Source organism: Oncorhynchus gorbuscha, unplaced genomic scaffold (genome assembly GCF_021184085.1).
Source record: "Oncorhynchus gorbuscha isolate QuinsamMale2020 ecotype Even-year unplaced genomic scaffold, OgorEven_v1.0 Un_scaffold_8:::fragment_4:::debris, whole genome shotgun sequence".
Taxonomy (NCBI): Eukaryota; Metazoa; Chordata; class Actinopteri; order Salmoniformes; family Salmonidae; genus Oncorhynchus; species Oncorhynchus gorbuscha.
Window position 1 is genome coordinate 223,611 of NW_025745588.1, and position 26,390 is coordinate 250,000.

The following is a 26,390-nucleotide window of genomic DNA, read 5'->3' on the forward strand; positions in this document are numbered from 1 at the left end:
AGAAACAAATCAACGTAATAAATGTTGAATTCAGGCTGTAAAAATAAAATATGGAAGGAATAAGTCAAGGGGTATGAATACTTCATGAACTGTTAAGGATGATTATCACATGTATTTCGCTATCATACAGTGCAGTGCGTATGATGGCGATATACGTGTCATAATCATCCTTTACAGTTCTATGTTTTAGTGCTACAATCAAATAGTGGCAGATACATTCCGGATAAACAAATTGGTTTACGAGGTTTGATGTTGATTTGCAATGTAATTGATAGCATGTAATACATTGAAGTTGTTGGGGACGCTTTAATAATTATTCAGCATCGTTTTATTAGTGTCCAACAGAGGACGCCACTTCCTTGGAAATGAAATGCAAAACTAATTAAAAAAACGTTCGTGCGTGTGTATGCATTCAACCTCTTCAACTAGCAATGGTTCGAAATGTACTTGCACCCACATCCGCGATTGAAACTGTCCGGGGGAGTGTCACTGGCTAGAAGCACTTTCTTCCTGTTTCACTTCAACGAACTTGGGAGTTATTCCTTGTAATTGTGTGAATGTCAGGTAACATTAGCTCCACAAAAGTCATCCAACCGCTAGCGAGCTACTTGCCAGCTGCTTCTAGCAGGCGCTTACGACCCCGGGCTACCTGAACCAGGTAGCTATAATGTTGATAATTTCCACTCGATAAAGACTTCCAGTTAGCAGCAGCTGGCTAGCTACTAACGTTAAGTTTGCTAGCCAGTTATTATGGGCAAATGTTATGCGTTCGCTAGTATCTGTACAGCTCAAATGTATTGCTAACGCAAGGCAGTGGACCAAAGTGCTGACAACATCAGATGAATAGGTAACGTTACATTGATTTCGAGTCTTCTTTTTTCCGGTCTTGCTGAATATTTACTTGCGAAGATGACGGCGTGTCCATATGTACGGTAACATCCCCACCACTGTTTTGAGTGTTTTAGTTATGTGCCACGTTCTGAGTGTCGTGGCTAACGTTAACTACATGGGTGGCTATATTGGTTTTGATTTTGGACCGTATTACTGTAACGTTATGCCTTTTATTTTGGACCTTGAGACCCTGTAATTTTTTCTGACAGTGTAATGAAAGTGTCCAGTGAACCTAACTGACTAGGTATTTGAACTGTATACGTAAAGCATATTGTAGTGTGAACTGTGACAGTTGAGACAAACTTGCTGTGTGGACTTGTGAGAAGTCTACTTCTAACTCGAAGTTCCATTACATTACACTAGTCGTTCGTCGAAGCGTCTTCTACCATGCGGGGTTTTGTTAAGAGCCCCGACGCTCGGTCGGACGCTTCGCTTGCGGCACGGAAGCATAAATAACTTATCGTTCATATCAGCGAGAATTTTTTTTTTTTAAACGTTACACCTTTTTTATATGGTTAGTGTTCCCACACCGCCATATATCCGCGTTATAGCGCGTGTTTGGGAGAAAGAGGGACTACCTGTGTTTACACATGTATGGTATTCTCGATACCTAATAGTCACTGAAAACTACTGTCTGCAGCAACTGTGATAAAGCCGGTTAAAACAAATTACAGTGTGTCTATTTTGCGTCTGTGAAATTATTTTGATGTGATATGAGAGTAATTGGGCTTAATGTCACTAGAACTGTATTGCAAATGAGAGTCGAATCAAATTGTATTTGTTACATGCGCCAAATACAACAGGTAAGCATTTCACTGTAAGGTCTAACTTACAATCCCTTAACCAACAATGCAGTTTAAAGAAATATACAAGTAACACAGAAGTAGAGAGCAGTAGTAAAATAATAATAGCGAGGCTATACACAGGGGGTACTGGTACAGAGTCAACGTGCGGGGTAATTGAGGTAATATGGACATGTAGGTAGAGTTATTAAAGTGACTATGCATAGATAATAACAGAGAGTAGCAGTTGAGTAAAGGGGGGCAGAGCAAATAGTCTGGGTAGCCATTTGATTACCTGTTCAGGAGTCTTATGGCTTTGGGGTAGATGCTGTTTAGAAGCCCCCCAGTGATGTACTGGGCCGTACGCAATACCCTCTGTATTGCCTTGCAGTCAGAGGCCAAGCAGTTGCCATACCAGGCAGTTATGCAACCAGTCATATGTTCTGGATGGTGCAGCTGCAGAACCTTTTGAGGGTCTGAGGACCCATGCCAAATCTTTTCAGTCTCCTGAGGGGGAATAGGTTTGGTCGTGCCCTCTTCACGACTGTCTTGGTGTGCTTAGAGCATGTTAGTTTGTTGGTGATATGGACACCAAGGAACTTGAAGCTCTCAACCTGCTCCTGCTCGGTCCTCCTTTTCCTGTAGTCCACAATCATCTCCTTTGTCTTGATCACGTTGAGGGAGAGGTTGTTGTCCTGGCTAGAGGTCGACCAATTAATCGTCATGGCCTATTAATTAGGGCTGATTTCAAGTTTTCATAACAACCTATGTTGGTCTATGGTGGTCTGCTTGAAACATGTTGGTATTACAGACTCAGACAGGGAGAGGTTGAAAATGTCAGTGAAGACACTTGCCAGTTGGTCAGCGCATGCTCGGAGTACATGTTCTGATAATCTGTCTTGTCCTGCGGCCTTGTGAATGTTGACCTGTTTAACCTCCTACCCCCTACTTTTTCGAACATTCTGTTAAAAATCGCGCAACATTTCAGCTCATGCCAGGAATATAGTATATGCATATGATTAGTATGTGTGGATAGAAAACACTCAGATGTTTATAAAACTGGTTAAATCACGGCTGTGACAGAACGTGCGTTTCAACGAAAAGTGCAGGAAAATCTGATCACTGAAAAAGGAAAAATATATCCATCCGCCACTTCAACCCATTGTTATAGGCGAACCACATTAAATGGCGCTGAGGTTGCAATACCTACAGCTTCAATACGATGTCAACAGTCTTGTCATTTGCCTAGGCTTTGTTTCTTGGTCAAACAAAGAAGAGACAGACGATTTCTTCAGGTCTCAGACCGGATATTTTGGTTGAGATTTACCCGGACATTATTTCCAGACGTACCCCTATAGAATACACATCGCCTCGTGATCAATTAGATCGCTTATTAACGTTTACTAATACCTAAAGTTGCATTACAAAAGTATTTCGAAGTGTTTTGTGAAAGTTTACCATCAACTTTTTTAATTAAAAAAAATGACGTTACGTTATAAGACGCTATTTTTTTCCGTTTATCACACAGTCTTCATAGATCGATATCTAGGCTATATATGGACCGATTTAATCGGGGGAAAAAAAGACCCAATAGTGATTATGGGACATCTAGGAGTGCCAACAAAGAAGATGGTCAAAGGTAATGAATGTTTTATATTTTATTTGTGCGGTTTGTGTAGCACCGACTATGCTAATTATTTTGTTTACGTCCCCTGCGGGTCTTTTGGGGTGTTACATGCTATCAGATAATAGCTTCTCATGCTTTCGGCGAAAAGCATTTAAAAAATCTGACTTGTTGCCTGGATTCACAATGAGTGTAGCTTTAATTCAATACCCTGCATGTGTATTTTAATGAACGTTTGAGTTTTAACTAGTACTATTAGCATTTAGCGTAGCGCATGTGCATTTCCAGATGTCTAGATGGGACGCCTATGTGTCAGGTAGGAGCAAGAGGTTAAAGGTCTTATTTACATCAGCTGCGGAGGGCATGATCGCGCATTCGTCCGGCACAGCTGATGCTGTCATGCATGTTTCAGTGTTACTTGCCTCGAAGCAAGAATGGAAGTAATTTAGCTCATCTGCTAGGCTTGTGTCACTGGGCAGCTCTCACCTGTGCTTCCCTTTGTAGTCTGTACCTCCTCTGGATGAGCATTTTCCTGTTTGCTTATGGCGGTGTTCAGCTCATTGAGTGAGTCTTAGTGCCAGCATCGGTCTGTGATGGTATGTAGATAGCTACGGAAAATACAGATGAAAACTCTCTAGGTACATAGTGTGGTCTACTGCTTATCATGAGATACTCTAACTCAGGCGAGCAAAACCTTGAGACTTCCTTGGATATTGTGCACCAGCTGTTTTTTATAAATATACATAGACCTCCAGCCCTTGTCTTACCAGAGGCTGCTGTTCTATCCTGCCGATACAGTGTAAAACCCCACAGCTGTATGTTATTCATGTCGTCGTTCAGCCAAACATAAGATATTACAGTCATTGATTTTTAGTTTCCAATGATTGCACGTTGGTCAATAGAACGGATGCTAGTGGGGGTTTACTCGCTCGCCTACGAATTCTCAGAAGGCAGCCTGACCTTCACCCCCTTTTTCTCTGTCTTCTCTTCACGCAAATGACTGGGATTTGGGCCTGTTCCCAGGAAAGCAATATATCCTTCATGTCGTACTCATTAAAACCTGTTGTGACTAGGGGGCAGTATTTACATTTTTTGAAGAAAAAAAAAACATTCCCGTAGTAAACAGGATATTTTGTCAGGACAAGATGCTAGAATATGCATATAATTGACAGCTTGGGATAGAAAACACTCGAAAGTTTCCAAAACTGTAAAAATATTGTCTGTGAGTATAACAGAACTGATGTTGCAGGCGAAATCCTGAGAGAAATCCAATCCGGAATTTCCTCATGTTTTGAAACCGCTGCGTTCCTATGCGTCCCTATTGAGCAGTGAATGGGCTATAAACCAGATTACACTTTCTCCGTATTCCCGAAGGTGTCTACAGCATTGTGACGTAGTTTTACGCATTTATGTTGAAGAATACCCGTAAGCGGCTACATTGCGCAAGTGGTCACCTGATGCTCCCAGAGAGATTCTCGTGTAAAATACAGAGGTAGCCATTACTCCAATCGGTCCTACTGAAAAAATTATTGTCCCGATGGATATATTATCAAATAGATATTTGAAAAACACCTTGAGGATTTATTATAAACAAAGTTTGCCATGTTTCTGTCGATATTAGGGAGCTAATTTGGAATATATTTCGCCATTTTCTTGACTGCAATTTCCTGGCGATTTCTCAGCCAAACGTGAAGACAAAACGGCGCTATTTCGCCTACAAAAAATAATATTTTGGGAAAAAAGGAACATTTGCTATCTAACTGGGAGTCTCGTGAGTGAAAACATCCGAAGCTCATCAAAGGTAAACAATTTAATTTGATTGCATTTCTGATTTCCGTGACCAAGTTACCTGCTGCTAGCTGGACAAAATGCTATGCTAGGCTATCGATAAACCTACACAAACGCTTGTCTAGCTTTGGCTGTAAAGCATATTTTGAAAATCTGAGATGAAAGGGTGATTAACAAAAGGCTAAGCTGTGTCTCAATATATTTCATTTGTGGTTTTCATGAATAGGAATATTTTCTAGGAATATTTATGTCCGTTGCGTTATGCTAATTAGTGTCAGGCGATGATTACGCTCCCTCATGCGGGATGGGGAATCATTAGAGGTTAAAGGAAAAAGTGTCTACCCGTTCGTGGTAAGTAATCGCTGTTCTTGATGTCCAGAAGTTATTTTTGGTCATAAGAGACGGTTGCAAAAACATTATGTACAAAATAAGTTACAAACAACGCAAAAAAAAAAAAAAATTGGTTAGGAGCATATAAACGTTAGCCATCCTCCCCGGCGCCATTCATGTTTAGATGGAGTATTTGGTTGTTTTGGCTGCCAGAGCCAGTCTACCTGAAAATAACATACACTTAGCCTAGTTAAGGTCCATCTTGGGCTACCCTGACCTACGCCTCAGAAAAAAACATATAAATCCTATCGTAAATTCATGAGAGATTGAGGGTGTTGCCAAAGCCTAGTTAGTAGACCTCACCTTACATGCTGTATGGGTCTGTATGTGTTTATAAAGTGTCTTAGAGTAGGAGTGCTGATCTAGGATCTGTTTGACCTTTTTGATCAAAATGAATATTATAAAACAGGTGGGTCGAGTCCTGAATGCTGATTGGCTGAAAGCCATGGTATATCAGACCTGATTGGCTGAAAGCCATGGTATATCAGACCGTATACTACGTGTATGACAACAAATTACTTTTAACTGTTCTAATTACATTACTAACCAGTTAATAATAGCAGTACGGCAACTCTGGGGTTTGTGGTATTTGGCCAATATACCACGACTATTTGCTGTATCCAGGCACTGTGTTGCAGCGTGCCTAAGAACAGCTCTTAGCTGTGGTATATTGGGCATATATCACACTTCCTCTGGACTTATTGCTTAAATATTGTGGGACCTGATCCCAGATCAGCACTCAGGCTGAACGCCAATGTAACTTGTCTAAATGACTATCACCTCGAAGCACTCACAACTGTTGCAATGAAATGCTTTGAAAGGCTGGTCATGGCTCACATCAACACCTTTATCCCAGACGCCCTACACCCATTCCCAATTTGCGTACCGCCCCAACAGATCCACAGATGATGCAATCTCTATTGCACGCCACACTGCCCTATCCCACCTGGACAAGAGGAACAACTATGTGAGAATGCTGTTCATTGACTACAGCTCAGCATTCAACACCGTAGTGCCCTCCAAGCTCATCACTAAAATAAGTACCCTGGGACTGAACACTTCCCTCTGCAACTGGATCTTGAACTTCCTTGTAGTGTCCACATTACTATGGATCTATCTTGGTCCACACACACCAACACAGTTGTGAAGAGGGAACTACAATGCCCCCCCAGGAGGCTGAAAAAATTTGACATGGGCCCTCAGATCCTCAAAGTTTTACAGCTGCGCTATTGAGTGCATCTTGACTGGCTGCATCACCGCTTGGTATGGCTACTGCTTGGCATCCGACCGCAAGGCTCTACAGAGGCTAGTGCGTATGGCCCAGTACATCACGGGCCAGGCTCCCTGCCATCCAGGACCTCTATACCAGGCAATGTCAAAGGAAGTCCCCAAAAAATTGTCAGACTCCAGCCACCCTAGTCATAGACTATTCGCTCTGCTATTGCATGGAAAGTCTGGAACCTACGGGACCCTAAACAGCTTCTACCCCCAAGCCATAAAACTGCTAAACAGTTAGTTAAATAGTGAAACAACTAGCTACCCGGATAATCGGCATTGGCCCTTTTTTCACTTTTGACTCCTCACCAACGCTGCTACTGTTTTATCTGTCACTTTATTCCTAGTTATATCTACCTCAATTACCTCATACCCATGCACATTGACTCGGTACAGGTACCCCATGTATATAGCCAAGTTATCGTTACTCATTGTGTATTTATTATTACATGTTTTACTTTTCTATTATTTCTCCATTTGTTTCTCTCTCTGTGTTGTTTGTAAGGGCCCGTGAGAAAGCATTTCACTGGTAGTCGACACCTGTTGTTTACGAGGCATGTGACATATAACATTTAAGGGCCCTGGAGTGGAGACTACAGTTTGGCTTCCTTTGTTCATGTTTGGGAGATAGGATGTCACTCCATCAAGAACAGTGTTGCCAGCCTGTGCTCCTGCAGCTCTGACTGCGAACAAGCTCTGAATTAATGATGGGAGCCCTACTTCTGGTAGCCAAATTCAGCTCCCTGGTCTCCTTACTGACAAAAGTTTGAGGCCACCGCCATTCACTGCAGATCTCTCATTTCAATTACAATTCCAGTGTCATTGATTGAGCCCTATACGACGTTGGGCAACCCAACATAACTTCAGTTGTTTTTCTTATAGCCTAGCCTAGCTCTTCAACCCCTCTTACAGCTCTTTCTTCACTGCACCACCCCAGCCCTGGCTCATGCCCTTCAAATTTCTCTCAAGTTTGTCCAACTTAAACATACCCTGACTCTTTAGTCACTCACTACTCACTCACTCTGTTCATGATCTTACCTATTCAAAACCTCTACACTCCTTTTTCTTTTTCTTCCCAAAACTCTTTAGTCTGGTCTGTCTTCCCTAACCCACTCTATACATCTTAACGCGTAACACGTGTGTGTGTGTGTGTGTCCAGGTGGGGAGCCCATCTAAGAGTTGTTATGTTTCCAGGTGTGGAGCATGTGGGCGTCCTGCTGTAACTGGTTATGTTTGGACACTGCCACGGTGGAGGAGAGCAACAGCCGCACACATCACCAGGCCTATACTAACTCAGGCTACAGCAACTACCCGTCGCCCCCACTCCCGGACCACACGTGCAAAGCCTGCGGAAGCCGCTTCGTCACCCTAGCCAGAAAGGTACCTAAAACCCTCTTAGCCCACCCTTTCCCAAATCCGGACTTTGAGATCTATAGCACTGCAGGTTTTTCATCTTCTGTAATCAGTGGTTGATTCAGATCTGGCCAATTTAGAAATTGATCAACATTGATTAAATGGATTTTGCAAGATTCTGGCAATTTATACTTACCAAGAGTCAGGTGAACGCATTGATAGCATTTGTATGTCTCTCTGTCCAGTATGAATGAAGTTAGAGGTAGTTTTGTGAGCCCATACTAACTAACGTAAGCGCAATGACTAGAAGTCTACCGGAATAGATAGCTTGCAGAGAAAAGAGAACCAGCAATACGTCAGACCTCAAGGCTTGACTCTTGAGTATCCAGCTGTTAGATTTTCCCACAACTTTCAATACCTCCATTATCTGGTGGATGCATGAAAAGGGTGAAACTAATGCAATGGTTATGTACTTTTCTGTACCTGAACCGCACTCAGGGCAAAATTTGAACAAGAAGAGCATATATGCTTCTTGGTCTTCAATATCTAGGCGTCGTGTCTTTGGCATCATTAAAAGTGAAGACTTTATCAAATCAATTATTAGTACATGATTAAAACGAATCATGTAAATGTAATTAACTAGGAAGTCGGGGCACCAAGGAAAATCTTCAGATTACATAGTTATAATTTTCCTAATATAACTCTTCAGATATTTCAATATCGGATCAATTAGTCTTCTTATTAATGAATTATTATTTACCTCCCGTCCGTCTCATTTCAAACATCGTAAATTGTTGGTTATCTGCACGAACCCAGCCTTTACTATAAATCATCCATATACCATTTGGCTTAATCATTTATTTACTAACTAACTAAATAATCACAGAAATGCATAAGCAAACAAACATTAGATATGTTACTAACAAATGATAGGGAAGATTCCCTAGTGGGCCAAGCTGATATGATGGCTTGGTGGACAAAGGGAATTGGGTGTGGAAGCGGAAAAGACCAGAGGGATCATTACACACAGTACTAATATAATTATATATATATTTTTTTTTTACCTTTATTTAACCAGGCAAGTCAGTTAAGAACATATTCTTATTTTCAATGACGGCCTGGGAACAGTGGCTGTTCAGGGGCAGAACGACAGATTTGTACCTTGTCAGCTCGGGGGTTTGAACTCGCAACCTTCCGGTTACTAGTCCAACACTCTAACCACTAGGCTACGCTGCCGCCCCATATTAGTTGAAATGCTAATCCTTTGCACATGAACGCTCACTCATTTGGGAATAACTGCAATCAATATATATATTTACACCCATGTGTTGTGATCTTTTCTGTTGGAATCCGGTCCGTCTGCTGGAGAGTCAGTTCATCCTTGTCTCTTTCTCTCTCTCTCTCTCTCAGCTTTCCTGACGATCAGTCTTTCATGGTTAGAATGGATACTTCAGAGTACCATTCAGAAATGTTCTCATAGCATAGATGTTTCGGCAGTTGTCTGTCTTTGCATCCCAGGTTGACGTAATTTCTAGCTGCAGACTAGTAATTAGTATCTAAGATTTGCTCTTATTCTGTAGGGATCGATAGTCTCAGAGTTGAACCATTTCCAGCTGTGTAGCCAATGCTCCCATGTAGTATGGTTAGGAATTCAATAACTATTTGCAATCACAGCTCACGCTGTGGATTTCCTCAGTATTAAGAGGATTTTCTTAGGATGCCTGATCATGTCGCCTGATCATGTCGCCTGATCATGTCTGTGCTCACGGGGGCGGGCCAATGACTTAGTTAAACTTTAAAGGGAATACAATTCTCTCACATTGTAGGTTTAACAATTCTCTCACATTGTAGGTTTAACATATTACATAATTTCATAAATAGTTTCATCTTTACTCATTAATTTTATACAATAATTAAATGCAAACCCCATAATTGATAAATGTACATATTCAGAGATATAGTTATGTGTGTTTCCTGTCCTCTGAGGTCACCAAATGAAACACACTTATCATACCCATTCTTTAAGTGTCTATGGACCATTCCCACCTCCTCACAAGTGGAATTTTTTTTTCATTTTCCCATTTTGGGGATTTAGGAGTTTTGCCACGTGAAATCGTTTGTTCACTCTGTGGTCTCTCTCCATACTGCATGGCCAAGGGGAGAGAGTCTCCTCCAGGAATTTAGGACCTGAGATAACATAACCTGGGTGTAGGAGAGGGGGGGAAGCCAAAATCTATACCCTAATCTACTGGTTTGTGAAAGTTGAATTGTTATGGCCAGGGAGGGAAAATAAGCTAGCAGACACTTGATTGACAGTCATTGTGTGTCGGTCTCCTCTCCCCCGCAGCATGTCTGCATGGACTGCAAGAATAACTACTGCGGCAGGTGTTCGGCCCAGCTTGAGCCCCGTCCACGCCTTTGCCACACCTGCCAGCGGTTCCACGGCACACTTTTCAATCGCACCGAGCTGATGAAGGTCAAGGTGAAGGACCTGCGCGACTACCTCCACCTGCACAAGGTCTCAACGCAGATGTGCCGTGAGAAAGAGGAACTGGTGGAGCTGGTCCTGGGACAGCAGACACAGTCACTCTCTGGCCCAATCGTAAACCCTCTGACCCAAACCGCCACCCAGCATGAGACCACTCCTCCTCCAGGACACCCCACCACCACCACACCCTCTACACACCCCGAATCCACCTCCACAGACCATGCCCCTTCACAGCCGCCACCCACTCAGGAGGACAGTCAGGTGAGGCCCAAACCCAGGAGAACCCGCCATACCACCCCTTACCCCTGTTTCTGTCAAACATTAATTTATAGTTTTGTCCATAACCTCACCTTTTGTGTTGCGTAGCAATAGCTTGAGAATGGATAACTAACTTTCGGTGTGGCTTCTCCTAGTTAGAGTATGGCTAACTCTAGCTCGCTAATGTAGTGTTTTGGGTGTGTGGTGGGTTTCTGCTCGTAGACCGTGTCTGTGTTGGTGTCCCCGGGTCTTGAGGAGCCACTGGACACTGAGGGAGATACAGCGCTGCAGGGAGAGCAGGAGCTGCAGGTACTACAGACTGACCCTGATCTTGAAAGCGTTGCCATTGTTAGGGCCAGGAGTTGTTCCTGGTTGGGTCACATGGTGAAGAAAAACTCTTGGCCCTAGCCATGGTACTACTATAGCAGCGATGGGCTTCCTCTCATTAGTTCTGGGCCTGTATTCATAAAGCATCTCAGCGTAGGAGTGCTGATCTAGGATCAGCTCCACCCTGATTCATTAGTCTAAAATACAAAACAATAGCTGATTTTTAGATCAGCACTTGATTTTATTTGATGTTAAAATGCATAAAAATGTTACACCAAGCAACAGATACATATATAGCTGAGTCTTGTTTCCATTATGGTCCTCTATTGGTAGGCAATGGCTGCAGGACAAAAACAAGTGACATGGGCACTGCCATAGATTCATTCGATCATAGTGTCCAAATATTTAAATGTTTTCAAAAGAGCAAATATACACTAATAATTATCCACTAGCGCAGAGGGGTTTACACTTGGCTCTCAACATTAACCATGCCTTGTAAAAGTGTTTAAATCTAAATCCCTTTATCTAGAAATGTGTCTTTTCTGGTCAGAAATGTGATTTTCTGGTTGACCTAGTCAATTACTTTCTGCCCTATGCTTACCTCTGTCAGGAATCTTGCCACTTCACAACCTAAGTATTTCACACTTCTTGGCTCCTACTCTGAGACACTTCATGAATACAGGTCCTGAGCTCAGATGGGTCTCAGAACCTGCTTAGGTTGCTAGATAGTTTATTGTTGTTGTTATGTGTGCCCTACACAGAATGAGAGCAAACTTTCTGTGGAACAGGCCTATGACATGTACCAGATTTGACCGCCATTGATGCAAGAGGTGTTTTAACTATGATGGCCATAACCTGCTTTGGCAGGAAGTTCTTAAGGCTAGCCTTCTCAGAAAAGGTAACGTTTTTTTACTACGACTTATGTTAAATATTAACTAAATTAAGCAAGTTGACCTTTTTTGGCAAATCTGCACAGACCCCTTGACTTTTTTCACATTTTCTTGTTACAGCCTTATTCCAAAATGTATTAAATTATATTTTTTCCCTCGTCAATCTACACACAATACCCCATAATGACAATGCGAAAACAGGTTTTTAAAAATGTTTGCAAATGTATAAAAAAAATAAAAACACATACCTTATTTACTTAAGTATTCATTCCTTTACTAAAAGACTCAAAACTGAGCTCAGGTCCATCCTGTTTCCATTGATCATCCTTGAGATGTTTCTACAACTTGATTGGAGTTCACCTGTGGTAAATTAAATATATTGGACATGATTTTGGAAAGTCACATACCTGTCTATACAAGATCCCAAAGTTGACAGTGCATGTCAGATCGAAAACCAAGCCATGAGGTTGAAGGAATTGTCCGTAGAGCTCCGAGACAGGATTGTGTCGAGGCACAGATCTGGGGATGGTACTAAAACATTTCTACACCATTGAACGTCCCCAAGAACACAGTGGCCTCCATCATTCTTAAATGGAAGATGTTTGGAACCACCAAGACCCTTCCTAGAGCTGGTCGCCTGGCCAAACTGACCAATCAGGGGAGAAGGGCCTTGGTCAGGGAGGTGACCAAGAACCCGATGGTCACTCTGACAGAGCTCCACAGTTCCTTCCAGAAGGACAACCATCTCTGCAGAACTCCACCAATCAGGCCTTTATGGTAGAGTTGCCAGACGGAAACCACTCCACAGTAAAAGGCACATTACAGCCCACTTGGAGTTTGCCAAAAGGCACCTAAAGAATCTCAGACCATGAGAAACAAGATTCTCTGATCTGATGAAAGCAAGATTGAATTCTTTGACCTGAATACCAATGTGTCACGTTGAGGGAAAGATGAACAGAGCAAAGTACAGAGAGATCCTTGATGAAAACCTGCTCCAGTGTGCTCAGAACCTCAGAATGGGGGTGACGGTTCACCCTCCCAACAGGACAATGACCCTAAGCACACAGCCAAGACAACACAGGAGTGGCTTCGGGACAAGTCTCTAAATGTCCTTGAGTGGCCCAGCCAGAGCCAATAAGACTTGAGGCTGTAATCACTGCCAAAAGGGCTTCAAGAAAGTACTGAGTAAAGGGTCTGAATACTTGTGATATTTGCGTTTAAAAAAAATATATATACATTTGCAAAAACTTCTAAAACCCTCTTTTTGCTTTGTCATCATTGGGTATTGTGTGTAGATTGATGAGGGGGAAAAAAATATTTTAATCCCTTTTAGAATAAGGCTGTAACGAAATGTGGAAGAAATCGAGGGGCTTTTCCCAAATGCTGAATGCACTGTATATCTATTTTTCAATGATTGGTTGAAAAATAAAATTATCAATCTAAACAAAGTATTCCTTGTGACTATCCAGGATAATAAAGGAAAAGGAGCATTCAGTATCTACATAGATTTGAGTTTATTTTAGAGTCAACTGGTTTACCTTTTGGTGTAGAAGCCTACTCAATATACTTAGTTTAATCATACTGTAGGACATACGGCTAGTGACTGTTTTAGACCTTCCAGTGCCTTTGTGCTCAGACAGAGTCCCATTGTAAAGCAGTGTTTTATTGTTTGATGGCTGGCTGCCCATGTCTGCATGGTGTGTCTCATTATTCACCTGTCTGTCAGAATGTTCCCCTTGTAGTTGAGCAGTAATATATTCTTATCCCCACTGATGGATATCAGCTTTGGCATGTAATGTGGCGTGTTGTCATTCCCTGCACTGTCTGAGAAAGCCCCATGTGACTGACAAGGGTCCTCTTAATACAGTTTGGGTTGGGATAGCTAAACAAGATAGTTAGTGTTGTCACACGATGACACTAGTTGTTGACCTAGAGATAGATCTCAAAGAACCATAATCAATCTTGTGCTATAGGTTCTAGCCCTGTATTCATAAAGCGTCTCAGAGCAGGAGTGATGATCTAGGATCAGTTTCACCCGTCAATGTAATCTTATTCATGAGGTTCTAAAAGGGCAAAACTGGGGCCTCCTGAGTGGTGCAACGGTCTAAGGCACTGCATCGCAGTGTTTGAGACATCACTGATCCCGAACTGTCTCGCAGCTGGCCGCGTCCTGGAGACACATGAGGCGGCGCAAAATTGGCCCAGCGTTGTCCGAGTTAGGTGAGGGTTTGGCGGGCCAGGATGTCCTTGTGCTATCGCGCTCCAGCGACTCTTGTGGTGGGCCAGGCGCATGCATGCTGACACAGTCGCCAGTTTTACGGTGTTTCCTCCGACACATTGATGCGGCCGGCTTCCGGATTAAGCAAGCAGTGTGTCAAGAAGCAGTGCGGCTTGGCAGGGTCGTGTTTCAGAGGACGCACGGCTCTCGACCTTCGCCTCTCACGAGTAAGTGCTGGAGTTGCAGCGATGGGAGAAGACTACAAATGTTGATATCATGAAAAAGGGGTAAAAGGCTAAACTGATACTAGATCAGCACTTTGTGAATATGGGCCCTATTGCCAGTTAGTGGATCCCTTTAATCAATCATTCTGACATTCATACATGATGGCTGTCAATGTGATGTGATTGTTCACGATTTTTGTCTGACCTTAGAAAATCAGGAATAGCCTACCATTTGTGTCATTCCGTTCTGTAACCTTTTTCACCAGATGTTCTGTTATACCAATCATCAAGTACTGGGGCCCGTTCAGGCGGGTGCAACGTACTGAACATTGCTGTTAAAATGTCATTGAGCTGACTTGATCCCATACTCTTAGATGCACGTGTTAGTTATAGATCAATGCATGTCTGTTTTACAGGCACTTAACACAATGCATCTGAACGTTCCACAACATGTTTCCCTATTGAACGCAACCATGATTTGTTGTGCTGTTGCTCAGTCCTCAGACACAGAGGAGGTGCTGGTGCCAGGCCACAGGGCGTCGCTGTCTGACCTGGCCGTGGCAGAGGACATCGAGGCCCTCAGCGTCCGGCAGCTCAAGGAGATCCTGGCCCGTAATTTCGTCAACTACAAGGGCTGCTGCGAAAAGTGGGAGCTAATGGAGAGGGTCACCCGCCTCTACCACGACCAGAAGGACCTCCAGAATCATCTGGGTAAAGGAGGTTTTACCTGCAATATTTGTGATAAATGGTTGTTTTCATTACCGCCATCATAGTTGAACTGGGAATCAAACAGGACGTAACTTGGAGGGATCTAGTACGAAACAGAGAGGAACATACCTGAATTTGTCCAATAAATAACTCTTGTTTTTGTTGAAGAAAATCAATTCTGTTGGAAAACGGTTTGCTACTTGCACTAATAAATACACCCCAGATAGTAACTTGTTCTGGATAAGTGTCTGCTAAATTACTCAAAAGTAAAATGAGGCACCTATTTGGACTCTTTTCACTTAGCTAGGTTTAAGCCAATTGAATCCTGTGAGAAATTTTACACCTGTATGACCACCAACACTTGCCCAATCGATTAGTGAATAACACCTACTGTATGTCTGAACGACCCATTGGGCAGGATCCTGTGTCTCTACTGTGAGACAGCTTAATGTACAAGTAGACCCCCTGGACAGGAGGCTAGTGTATCCCTAGGCCTTAACCCAAATACTTCGTGCCAAGTAGAGACATCGGGTCAATTTTATAGCTTATGACTCGGGCAGGGATTGAACCTTCCAATCTCAGGGCAGACACTCTAACCACAAGGCCACTGGGCTGGTTGTGAATTTGTGGATATGGTAGAGGTATACCTTCTAAGTCAGCGAACATCTTGGCCACTCAGATAAACCTGATAATTAAAGGAGAAGTTAGCTTTTTTACAACCAAATCTATATTTTTGATATAAATGTTATAGAAGGGTCCAGGCACTTTTTGAGATTTCACTTGTTTTTGAGAAACTTACACCAACCAGCGATTCACTTCCTCACCCTCGCTGTGCAGTACTAGGGGCTCTGAAAAACATGAACAAATGCTCCAAAAACACCCAAATACGTCCTTTTAGAATCAGCAACGCGGTCAGTATAGTGATGCAGGTCATTAGATGTCCGTTTTGTGTGACTCAAGCCGTTTCCCCTATCCATCTGTTCCATTTTCCGTGTAGCTTGCTGCTAGAATAGACAGAGAGGTATCACTTGAGTCGCAACAAAATGGAATATAGTATTGCAGATAATGTTTGGAATGACACAATTTTATGTGTACAACATCTAAAGACTTGTATCACTATACTGAGAGATTTTCAGTTTCTAGAATGATGTATTTGGGTGTTTCTGGAGCTTTTGTTTGTTTTCAGAGCCCCTGTACTGCACAACGAGGATGAAGGGATTCTCTGGTTGGGGTAAGTATAAAAAATGAGTGTATGGGCCCTTCTATAACATGCAATTTGCTTTAAAAATAGAGATGGTCCTCTAAATTTAAACAATGTACTCAAACAAGGGAATACGGTGAGACCCTATTACAATTCAATAATGGAGGTCTGGTATGAGACTGCGTTTGGGGATGTCACATAAGACATTCAGTACATGCAGTCCCCGCCACAGTGAATGAATGTCAATAACAGTTGCTGAATCCCTAACCAGTTCCTTCCCTTAGTCCTTGATTTGCTCGTTCACGCACGCCTCCGCCATATTCACAGTTGTCCCAAAACTGAGGGACAATTGAGGGGGTAGGGGCTAATTATATTACTTATATAATTATTAGACCCTCCGATACCCACTTCAACCGAGGCAGCAACACTGCAGGCACCATGGTGAAGTGCTATCCCAACCCGCACAGCAATATATTTGAGGTTTGCACAACTTCATAAAAAGTCATGGAAAGGCGTCTAATGATATGGCTAATGATATGTCTGATTTCAAGGCTTGACACATGCAACAAAGGAAATACCTCTCGAATAAAATGTTTTACTGTTACTAAGGTTCACATCTAGTTGAACAACTGGTAATTTCTTAATTTTAATATCTTGCTTATTTTATTACATTTTAAAAAATGAATTGCATCATTCAAGGACATTTTTAACATGCTTTTTTCCCTTTTTTCCCCTCCAGTTTCAAGTACAAACGACGGCACAGGTGAGTTTCTTTTCTCCCCGTGCTTCATGCAATACAAAGCTCCCCAATGATCAGCTATAGGTATTATAGCTCTCTCTGGTTAAGCTAATATTTAATGAGGTGTGTGTGTAATGGTGTTTTGTCCCTTGTTTCTTTCTCCCAGACCCCAGCGGTACCCCTGGCCAGGAGGAGAACCTGTGTAAGATCTGCATGGACTCTTCCATTGACTGTGTCCTACTGGAGTGTGGCCACATGGTCACCTGCACCAAGTGTGGCAAGCGGATGAACGAGTGCCCCGTCTGCAGGCAGTATGTGGTGCGGGCCGTTCATGTCTTTAGATCCTGAGACCCAAGCCTTGGGAACCCCACCCCCACCTCCCGTAAATAAACAAGGGACATCCTTCTTGTGGCCTTACCACCCATAGACTAGACGAGGGGTATTAAACTCTTACCCTATGGGGTCCGGAGCCAGCTGGTTTTCTGTTCTACCTGATACTTAATTGCACCTACCTGGTGTCCAAGGTCTAAATCAGTCTGAGATTTAGAGGGGAACAATTTAAAAAAGCAGTGGAACTGGCTTTGAGATCCAGAGTTGAGTTTAAGGGGACTAGACTAACCACCTCTCCCTCCAGATCTCCACTGCTCAGATGGTCCTTGAGACCCTGAGTAGTGGTTCCTCCTGTTGGAGGGATGAACAGATGAGGTGAACCTCATTATCCCTTTGATAAACCACACAAACCCAATGACTGGACATGGGCACTTCCTACTGTTATTGACTGGACTTCTATAGTTCATATCCCAAGCTGATAAGGATATGTCTTATTATTAGAATAAGAGAGTGCCTGTATTAAACAGGCAATACCATATTTATTTATTTTTCCTTTGGAGACCTGCATATAAACACAAACATGTCAAAGATTTTGCCGAGTTACAGTTCATATAAAGAAATTGGTCTACTGAAATAAATAAATTGGGCCCTAAACCATAGATTTCAAATGACTGTAAAGGGGCGCCGCCATGGGTTGGCATAGGCCCACCCGATGGAGAGCAAGGCCCAGCCAATCAGAATGAGTTTGTCCCCACAAAGGGCTTTATTACAGACAGAAATACTCCTCAAATGTTAGTGGCCTTTTATTGTCCCCAGCAGAAGGTGCGCCTGTGTATTGATCATGCTGTATAATCAGCTTCTTGATATGCCACACCTGTCAGGTGGATGGATTAGCTTGAAAAAGGCAAAAATGCTCACCCTCAGGAATGTAAACAATTTATGCGCACAATTTGAGAGAAGATTTCTGGGATCTTTTAATCAGCTCATGGAACATGGGACAAACACGAAACATGTTGCGCTTATATTTTTGTTCAGTGTATATATAAGCACCAAGTGCTCTTAATAATGGATTAGATTGATGTAACTGTTAAGAGTTGAACCCCAGTAAAAGGGAAAGCATTTACATTAGTGGTTGAGCTGAGAACACATCCATAGGATTTCCCTATGTGTCTTGTCGTTGCTCTGCGCTTAGCAAAGCAGGAACCCCCTGTGGTGGTATAGTGTAAAAGCCAACCCATAGACACTGCATACATTGTTTATCAATGAAGCAAAGCCTGCAGATGTTCACTCAATCCCTCTGCTGTAGAATCAGGTGGACACGCAGTTTTAGTGCTTACGTTTTAGCCTGGTCTCAGATCTGTTTGTGCTGTATAGCCAACTCCTATGGTTATTGTCACGTCAAACCGAGAGTTCCCTGAAGGAGAGGCCCTTTTTCCACTGCAAATGGCACTATCTGGCTTACTTTGTAGAAAGACAATACGGGGGCCGTACACCAACACACCACAAGGAGATATGACCGCGAAGGTGAAGAGGGACAGATAGGTCCTGACCAGCGCAACAAACCACAAAGGCAGAACTACTACCAGAGGTTTCCGACCAAGGGTTTTGCATGACATCGACCATAGGATTTGGTTATACAGCACAAACCGATCTGGGGACCAGGCTACTTATGCTGACAGTGGAAGAGAATATGTGGATCAGTGGTCCTTCACTATTCCAACTATATACAAGTGCTTTATCCTTCCAATACTCAACTGCTCATTGTATTTTTCAGCATCAACATTGACCGAAGGCCCTTACACTTGCTATTGTATTTTTTTTAAATAAACCAAAATAAACCATGTCAGAATAGCCTGGTGTATAGCTAAATCTAGTCGTGCATAAGCATATAATTCACTAGTTGTGCACTATATGCGTTGTCATGACACACATACATAAAATATGAGTTGTCGAAAGCACAAGCAGATCTTTGGCATTGCCCAAGATGAAAGTTAAAGCTCTTAAAGACATCTCATCCGTTTGGCTAGCCAAGTACCTTAACTCCACAATGAGACTATCGTTTTTTTTTTTACCTCCGACTCTTTCCAGTTGCTATGAGGTCGATAATTTTTTTTATCATTAAACCCTTACCGTGTACCTATGTTTGTCCTCTGTTGCATGCCTTTCATTGTTTGCTGAATACTTTTTAATAAAACCAAATACAACAACTGACTGTTTCCTTTTTGAGATTCAATTTGCACATGCGTCATCGCTCTGAGTTGCCATCTTAGAGCGACAGCAATGTGGAAACAGTTGGTGGTTGTATTTGATTAACGTTTTATATAAAAAATGTACACAAAGGGATTTACACAAAGGCATGTAACAACAGACAAACATGTACATGGTAAGAGGTTAAATAATAATAAAAAAAAGTGAAGTATCAACTGCATAGTAGGAGGTTCATTTAAACTAGTCTGCGCTCAACTGGATGAAATCATTGTGGAGTTGAGGAACTTGGCAACCATTTGGCATGAGTCTAAAGGCTCAACAATGGCGAAGGTATCTTGAACAGTCCATTGTCCATTATCAGCTATAGGTAGTATAACTCTCCGATTAATGACAGGTAGTTGAGTGTTTTTGCATACTCCGGTGCTAAACCTCCAGTCCCTCCCATCCCAGATGAACATAATGAAAGATTATTTGACTCTTAATAAGTGGCCTTCAAAAACCAGCACCTTTACTCATGACAGTGAGCACACACTGTACTTTTGAAAATAATGCAGCTTTGTGAAATCTTGTGCTTGCTCGGGTTAGATGGAAAATGTGTATTGTCGAGATGATAGAGCTGTGTACATTGCACTAAGCTACATTTTTAAAAATTTAGCTTTGTATTTAATAAGTAAGGAGTCTGGAATTGAGATGGTGCCCTTGTGTCCCAAATTCAATGCAGGTGCCATTTGGGACACCTGCCTTGTATGATGAAAGGAAGTGTACTTGACCTATTTTTCTTTTTGATAAATGAGGCGTTTTAATATATATTTACTTGACCATTGTTAGATTTTTAGGTTTCGATTACATATCTAGCGACTGCGAAATAAAGAATTTATAAATACCATTGAAATTATGGACCTTGAATTTACCAATGTGACTGTTGTCTTTATTTTCCACCAGATCTCTTCACAGCATTTTAGCCAAACAGTCTATTTTCGAAACTGCTTAGATACATCTCTGAAAGACTCTTTAAGTATAAAAACTACCTAATACGTTTGTGTGCATTATTCTGACATTTTTTCTGATAAAAACATTTCCACATTGTCTTCATGTGAGGCCTATTATTTATCCAGAGAGTTTCACAGTAGACTCAATTATGAATAGTGGTAACTGGTTTATCCAGTCGGATGGCTAGGGGTGTGGTGTGCGCATGTTAGGTAAGATGGAATCCCAGGAATTCACCTCACTTAAAGGGAACATCTCAAATTCCTATAATGATCTTGACTATAATGTCGTGCTCTTTGAGAGGGTGGAGCAGGTTGCTGGATGCTCCATAAGCAGTCCATCAGGTATTTCAAATGGACTTGTCTTCTTGGATAAGTTATTTAGTCCCAGTGTTTCACAGTTTGAACTATGCTTTTTTTTCTGGGAATGCATTCAAACTTAGATTTAGCGTTTTTATATTTGAATATACAATTGATTATTACAGATCTGAAGTACGTCATGCACATTATTATGCCCCTCAAGGACATGTCAGAGTAACCATACATCATTTGAAGTATTTGTATTTTTTTTTATTTGACAGACAGCGACTGGTTTCATTTTCACTCATTCAAACAGTATATGCATTTTCAACACAAAATGTAACACACAATTTGGTCTAACGACAAATAATTTTGTGGACAGAGGGACAAATACTAAACTTTCAATTTGCAATGAATGCAAGGTTACAGTGAGTGAACCACATCCTGGTACATGCCAATGGCGACAGCTAGACTTACTGGGGTCCGATAACAAATAGTATATTACAGACAAAATACTTTACAATTCACAAACATTTAAAAGCATTAACCTGCGTGTGTGTACATACACACAAAAAGTAGGTCACATGGGGGAGAGGCGTTGTGCCATGAGGTGTTGCTTTGTTTTTTAAACCAGGTTTGCTGTTCACTTGCGCTATATGAGATGGAAGGGAGTTCCACATGGCTCTGTATAATACTGTACATTTCCTTGAATTTGTTCTGGACCTGGGGACTGTGAAAAGACCACTGGTGGCATGTCTGGTGGGGTAAGTGTGTGTTTCAGTGCTGTGTGTAAGTTGACTATGCACACAATTTGGAATTTAACATTGTTTCTTATAAAAGATGTGATACAGTCAGTCTTTCCTCAACTCTTAGCCAAGAGAGACTGACATGCATAGTATCGATATTAGCCCTCTGACTACAATGAAGACCAAAAACAGGCCACTCTGTTCTGGGCAAGCTGTAGCTAGGTCCTTCTTTGCAGCACTTCACCATATGAATGGACACTTATCCCAAGAAATGTAACATTTAAACTAGAGCCTGCAGGACTTGGAGTGGAGTGTGGTGTAAAAAAAAAGTTATTAAAAAGTATGTATTTATCACATATAGACCTCCCAATCTTCACAACCATTGAATCAATATGTTTTGACCAGGTAACACCAAGTAATTTAGTTTCCTGAACTTGCTCAACTGCCACACCATTTTTTACCAGATTTAGCTGTGGTCTAGAATTTAGGGGATGATTTGTACCAAATACAATGCTCTTAGGTTTAGAGATGTTCAACACCAGTTTATTACTGGCCACCCTTTCTAAAACTCACTGCAACTCTTTGTTAAGGTTTTCAATGATTTCACTAGCTGTGGTTGCTGATGCGTATAGGGTTGAATCATCAGCATGCATGGACACACAGGCTTTGTTTAATGCCAGTTGCAGGTCATTGGTAAAAATAGAAAAGAGTAAAGGGCAAAGTCAACTGCACTGCAGAACATTAGAAAAGCTTCCATTAAGGAAAACCTTCTGTATTCTATTAGATAGATAGCTCTGAATCAATGATATGGCAGAGGTTGAAAAGCCAGAACACATGTTTTTTCAACAACAGGTTATTGTCAATAATATCAAAGGCTGCACTGAAATCAAATCCAATCAATCAATCAAATGTTTTTATAAAGCCCTTTTTACAAACAGCAAGCAATCGAGATGTAGAAGCACGGTGGCTAGGAAAAACTCCCTAGAAAGGCCGGAACCTAGGAAGAAACCTAGAGAAGAACCAGGTCCTGAGATATGGCCAGTCCTCTTCTGGCTGAGCCGGGTGGAGATTATAACAGTACGGGGCCAAGATGTTCAAACATTCATAGATGACCAGCAGGGTCAGATAATAATAATCACAGTGGCTGTAGGTCAGCACCTGTGGAGTAAATGTCAGTGGGCTTTTCATAGCCAATCATTCATAGAAAGCAGGTCTGGAAGAAGGTAGCACGTCCGGTGAACAGGTCAGGGTTCCATAGCTGCAAACAGAACAGTTGAAACTGGAGCAGCAGCACGACCAGGTGGACTGGGGATGCAAGGAGTAGTCCTGAGGCATGGTCCTAGGGCTTAGGTCCTCTGAGAGAGAGAGAGAGGAGAAAGAAAGAGAGAGAGAGAAATAGAGGGAGCATATCTAAATTCACACAGGACACCGGATAAGACAGGAGAAATACTCCAGATATAAGAAACTGACTGTTAGGAATATTATGATTAAATAACTGAACAATATTCTCATTTTAAATGGAACTGTAACTAAATAAACTTATACTCTGTTTTATTATATCTGATTAACAATATGAGTTCATATGAAGGGATTGTGTGACACGGACAAGGAGTAATTAAAGTTAATGAACACCATTCCAACTAGGCAGAAAGGAATGAGTTGTGGATTAAGTAAGCAGATAAAGTAGTTAACCTATGGTTGAACCAACTAAACTGAGCTCTGGGGTGTTTTAGATAAGACAGTGAGTGCATTCCTAGGTTTTCTGAGGGCGACAGAGAAGGTGACGGAATCGAACCGGCATTGCTTTTCCCAGTCTACAGGACGATGCTAAATAGTCTTTATTCTCGAATTTGGGAGGAATTATTTAAGGTATTTTTGATTGAATGTTCTAAAGGAGCTTGGAATTAACCAATGATAGGTGCTTGAATATTCTGAACAAATCCACTAGGTTTCTACTTTGTGTTTTAACCAAGATCGATAGGAAGGAAGGAATACAGGTCTGAAATGACCTGTGGTATGGTGCACTACCGTAAATAAAATAGAACTTAATAAATCCTGGTTTTGCAAGCCGAAGTTTTGTTAGGGCGGTCGTTCTGTACAAATAGGATAGCCATTAATTCAAAAGACATACCTAAATAAAGTTTTAACCGAAGTAGTCCATCTGTATATGGGAAGTAGTCTGACTATGAAAAGTAGCAGATATATATATTAAAATAGGTGAGGATAAATTAGGCTTGGTGAGAAGGCAGGGTAATTCTAGGCAAGCGTAATAACTGAACCTATTCAATACTGAACTAAATAATATCCAAAGGAGGTGGAGAGGGAAACCTAGTCTAGAGAAGTGAGATATGAGATATTAACGTTGACAGTCCCAAGGAACAATAGTTTATAATGAGCTTATAATTGTATACGGGTGAAATTTAACGTCTGATCAAAAGTCAAATCTATAGACGAAGTTTCCAGAAAGGTGAAATAAATATAGAAACCCATACAAATTGATTATCATTAAAGAGACACACACATAGTCAGACAGGAGAGCAACTAAAGTAACTGTGTAACAGTAAATACACACACATAGAAGGTAAAAAGTATAAAGGCATAGATAAGTGATTAAATACCATAGCTATTAGTAACGGTAAGGATTTAACTAACATGGGTAGTAAATCCTCAAAGGAGGTTCCGGAACTAATGGGAGACGACCGATATATGGAACAGAGAGACCAAAGTAACGTTGATTTCTGTTGAATTGAAAAATGGATCTATTTGCAGAGAATCTTAGACATTTACATAGCGGTGGTGAGCATAGCTGCCTTCCAAGCTGGAGTCCAGGGTTTGGTTCCCAGCCAAGGCGTTAACTATAATAATCTGAGTTTTTGATTGGAATTAAACTGTTTGTTAGTATTGACTAGAAAGTTATAGTCATTAGTGTTTGTATAAGATATAAACTGAACGTTTTAATAGCTTGTTTAGTTCAAATTGATAAAAGGGATAAATTGAACGGTTTAATAGATTGTTTAGGTTAAATTGATAGACTAATTCATGGAACTAAAAATAATAACGAAGCGAATTTTGATGCAAGACGATGTCTGTTCACTAAATGATCTGTTCGAATAATGTATTGGGAATAGAGTCGTAATTAAAAATGCTGAATCAAAGACGAGACAGTTACTTAAATCTAACGAATTCTAAATAATAATGAAGAGACAATAACGATAGATTTGTTCCCATCGAAATGTTCTTAGAAATTTATCAAATTGAGAGATGTTGATTGATGTTGTAAGTTCTAATTCAAGATTCAACAGATGTGATAAATTAGGTTGGTTTATCGAACCCCTACTACTGAGTGGTGAAGTGTAAGTGGTCAAGAGTAAATGGTCAAGTATGATCAGTCAGGTGTGAGTGGTCAAGTGATAGTGATCAGCCAAGGTGTGAGTGCTTACCTTCATGCGGCTGTAGACGCTGCTGACCTGGGTGATCTTGAGGCCGTCGTGAGCCCCGATGCTTCCACACAGCCCACAGATGACCATCTTGTCCTCCTCACAGTAGAGGATCAGGGGGTTTTCGTGCTTGGGGTATGTCTCTGGCTGAGCCCTCTTTTGCCCACTCATCTCCTGCAGCACATCCACGATCCTGACCAGGCTAACATTGGATGGAGGGATGTTCCCATCCACGGCACAGCGGCACTCAGGACATTGCAGTTGGCCCTTGGGGTCCATGGTCATAGAACGCACACAGCACCGGCAGTAGGAGTAGCCGCACTGTACTGTGCAGCAGTCTTCATCGACCTTGCCAAGGCTTTCGACTCTGTCAATCACCATATTCTTATCGGCAGAATCAGTTGCCTCGGTTTTTTGGATGACTGCCTTGCCTGGTTCACCAATTACTTTGCAGACAGAGTTCAGTGTGTCAAATCGGAGGGCATGTTGTCCGGTCCTCTGGCAGTCTCTATGGGGGTGCCACAGGGTTCAATTCTCGGGCCGACTCTTTTCTCTGTATATATCAATGATGTTGCTCTTGCTGCGGGCGATTCCCTGATCCACCTCTACGCAGACGACACCATTGTATACACTTTCGGCCCGTCATTGGACACTGTGCTATCTAACCTCCAATCGAGCTTCAATGCCATACAACACTCCTTCCGTGGCCTCCAACTGCTCTTAAACGCTAGTAAAACCAAATGCATGCTTTTCAACCGATCGCTGCCTGCACCCGCATGCCCGACTAGCATCACCACACTGGATGGCTCCGACCTTGAATATGTGGACACCTATAAGTACCTAGGTGTCTGGCTAGACTGCAAACTCTCCTTCCAGACCCATATCAAACATCTCCAATCGAAAATCAAATCAAGAATCGGCTTTCTATTCCGCAACAAAGCCTCCTTCACTCACGCTGCCAAGCTTACCCTAGTAAAACTGACTATCCTACCGATCCTCGACTTCGGCGATGTCATCTACAAAATTGCTTCCAACACTCTACTCAGCAAACTGGATGCAGTTTATCACAGTGCCATCCGTTTTGTCACTAAAGCACCTTATACTACCCACCACTGCGACTTGTATGCTCTAGTCGGCTGGCCCTCGCTACATATTCGTCGCCAGACCCACTGGCTTCAGGTCATCTACAAGGCCATGCTAGGCAAAGCTCCGCCTTATCTCAGCTCA

General features: G+C 42.0%; 2 protein-coding genes across 3 annotated transcripts; one reads left to right on the forward strand and one right to left on the reverse strand.

Moving 5' to 3' along the window:
* Nucleotides 1-423: 423 nt before the first annotated feature.
* LOC124019267 (E3 ubiquitin-protein ligase rififylin-like) lies at nucleotides 424-20,600 on the forward strand. Of its 2 annotated transcripts, none has more exons than XM_046334646.1 (7): nucleotides 424-658; nucleotides 7,945-8,130; nucleotides 10,451-10,852; nucleotides 11,072-11,158; nucleotides 15,006-15,219; nucleotides 17,157-17,180; nucleotides 17,323-20,600. In XM_046334646.1, exons 2-7 carry the CDS (start codon nucleotides 7,954-7,956, stop codon nucleotides 17,502-17,504), a joined length of 1,086 nt encoding a protein of 361 aa, XP_046190602.1. In that variant the 5' UTR covers nucleotides 424-658; nucleotides 7,945-7,953; the 3' UTR covers nucleotides 17,505-20,600. The 2 variants fall into 2 exon arrangements, with proteins under 2 accessions (XP_046190602.1, XP_046190603.1); XM_046334647.1 differs by lacking the exon at nucleotides 424-658 and adding an exon at nucleotides 674-847.
* Nucleotides 20,601-25,115: 4,515 nt separating this feature from the next.
* Nucleotides 25,116-25,499, reverse strand: LOC124019263 (E3 ubiquitin-protein ligase TRIM50-like). The gene has a single exon (XM_046334639.1). The coding sequence runs from the start codon at nucleotides 25,446-25,448 to the stop codon at nucleotides 25,116-25,118; it is 333 nt and encodes a 110-aa protein (XP_046190595.1). The 5' UTR covers nucleotides 25,449-25,499.
* Nucleotides 25,500-26,390: the final 891 nt, after the last annotated feature.

Bases quoted from the DNA above. Each gene is read 5' to 3' on its own strand.
- LOC124019267 (XM_046334646.1), top strand. From the start codon at position 7,954: ATGTGGGCGTCCTGCTGTAACTGGTTATGTTTGGACACTGCCACGGTG. The intron at 10,853-11,071 runs GTGAGGCCCAAA...TTCTGCTCGTAG, and splicing joins CCACTCAGGAGGACAGTCAG to ACCGTGTCTGTGTTGGTGTC. The intron at 15,220-17,156 runs GTAAAGGAGGTT...TTTCCCCTCCAG, and splicing joins GGACCTCCAGAATCATCTGG to TTTCAAGTACAAACGACGGC.
- LOC124019263 (XM_046334639.1), bottom strand. From the start codon at position 25,448: ATGACCATGGACCCCAAGGGCCAACTGCAATGTCCTGAGTGCCGCTGT.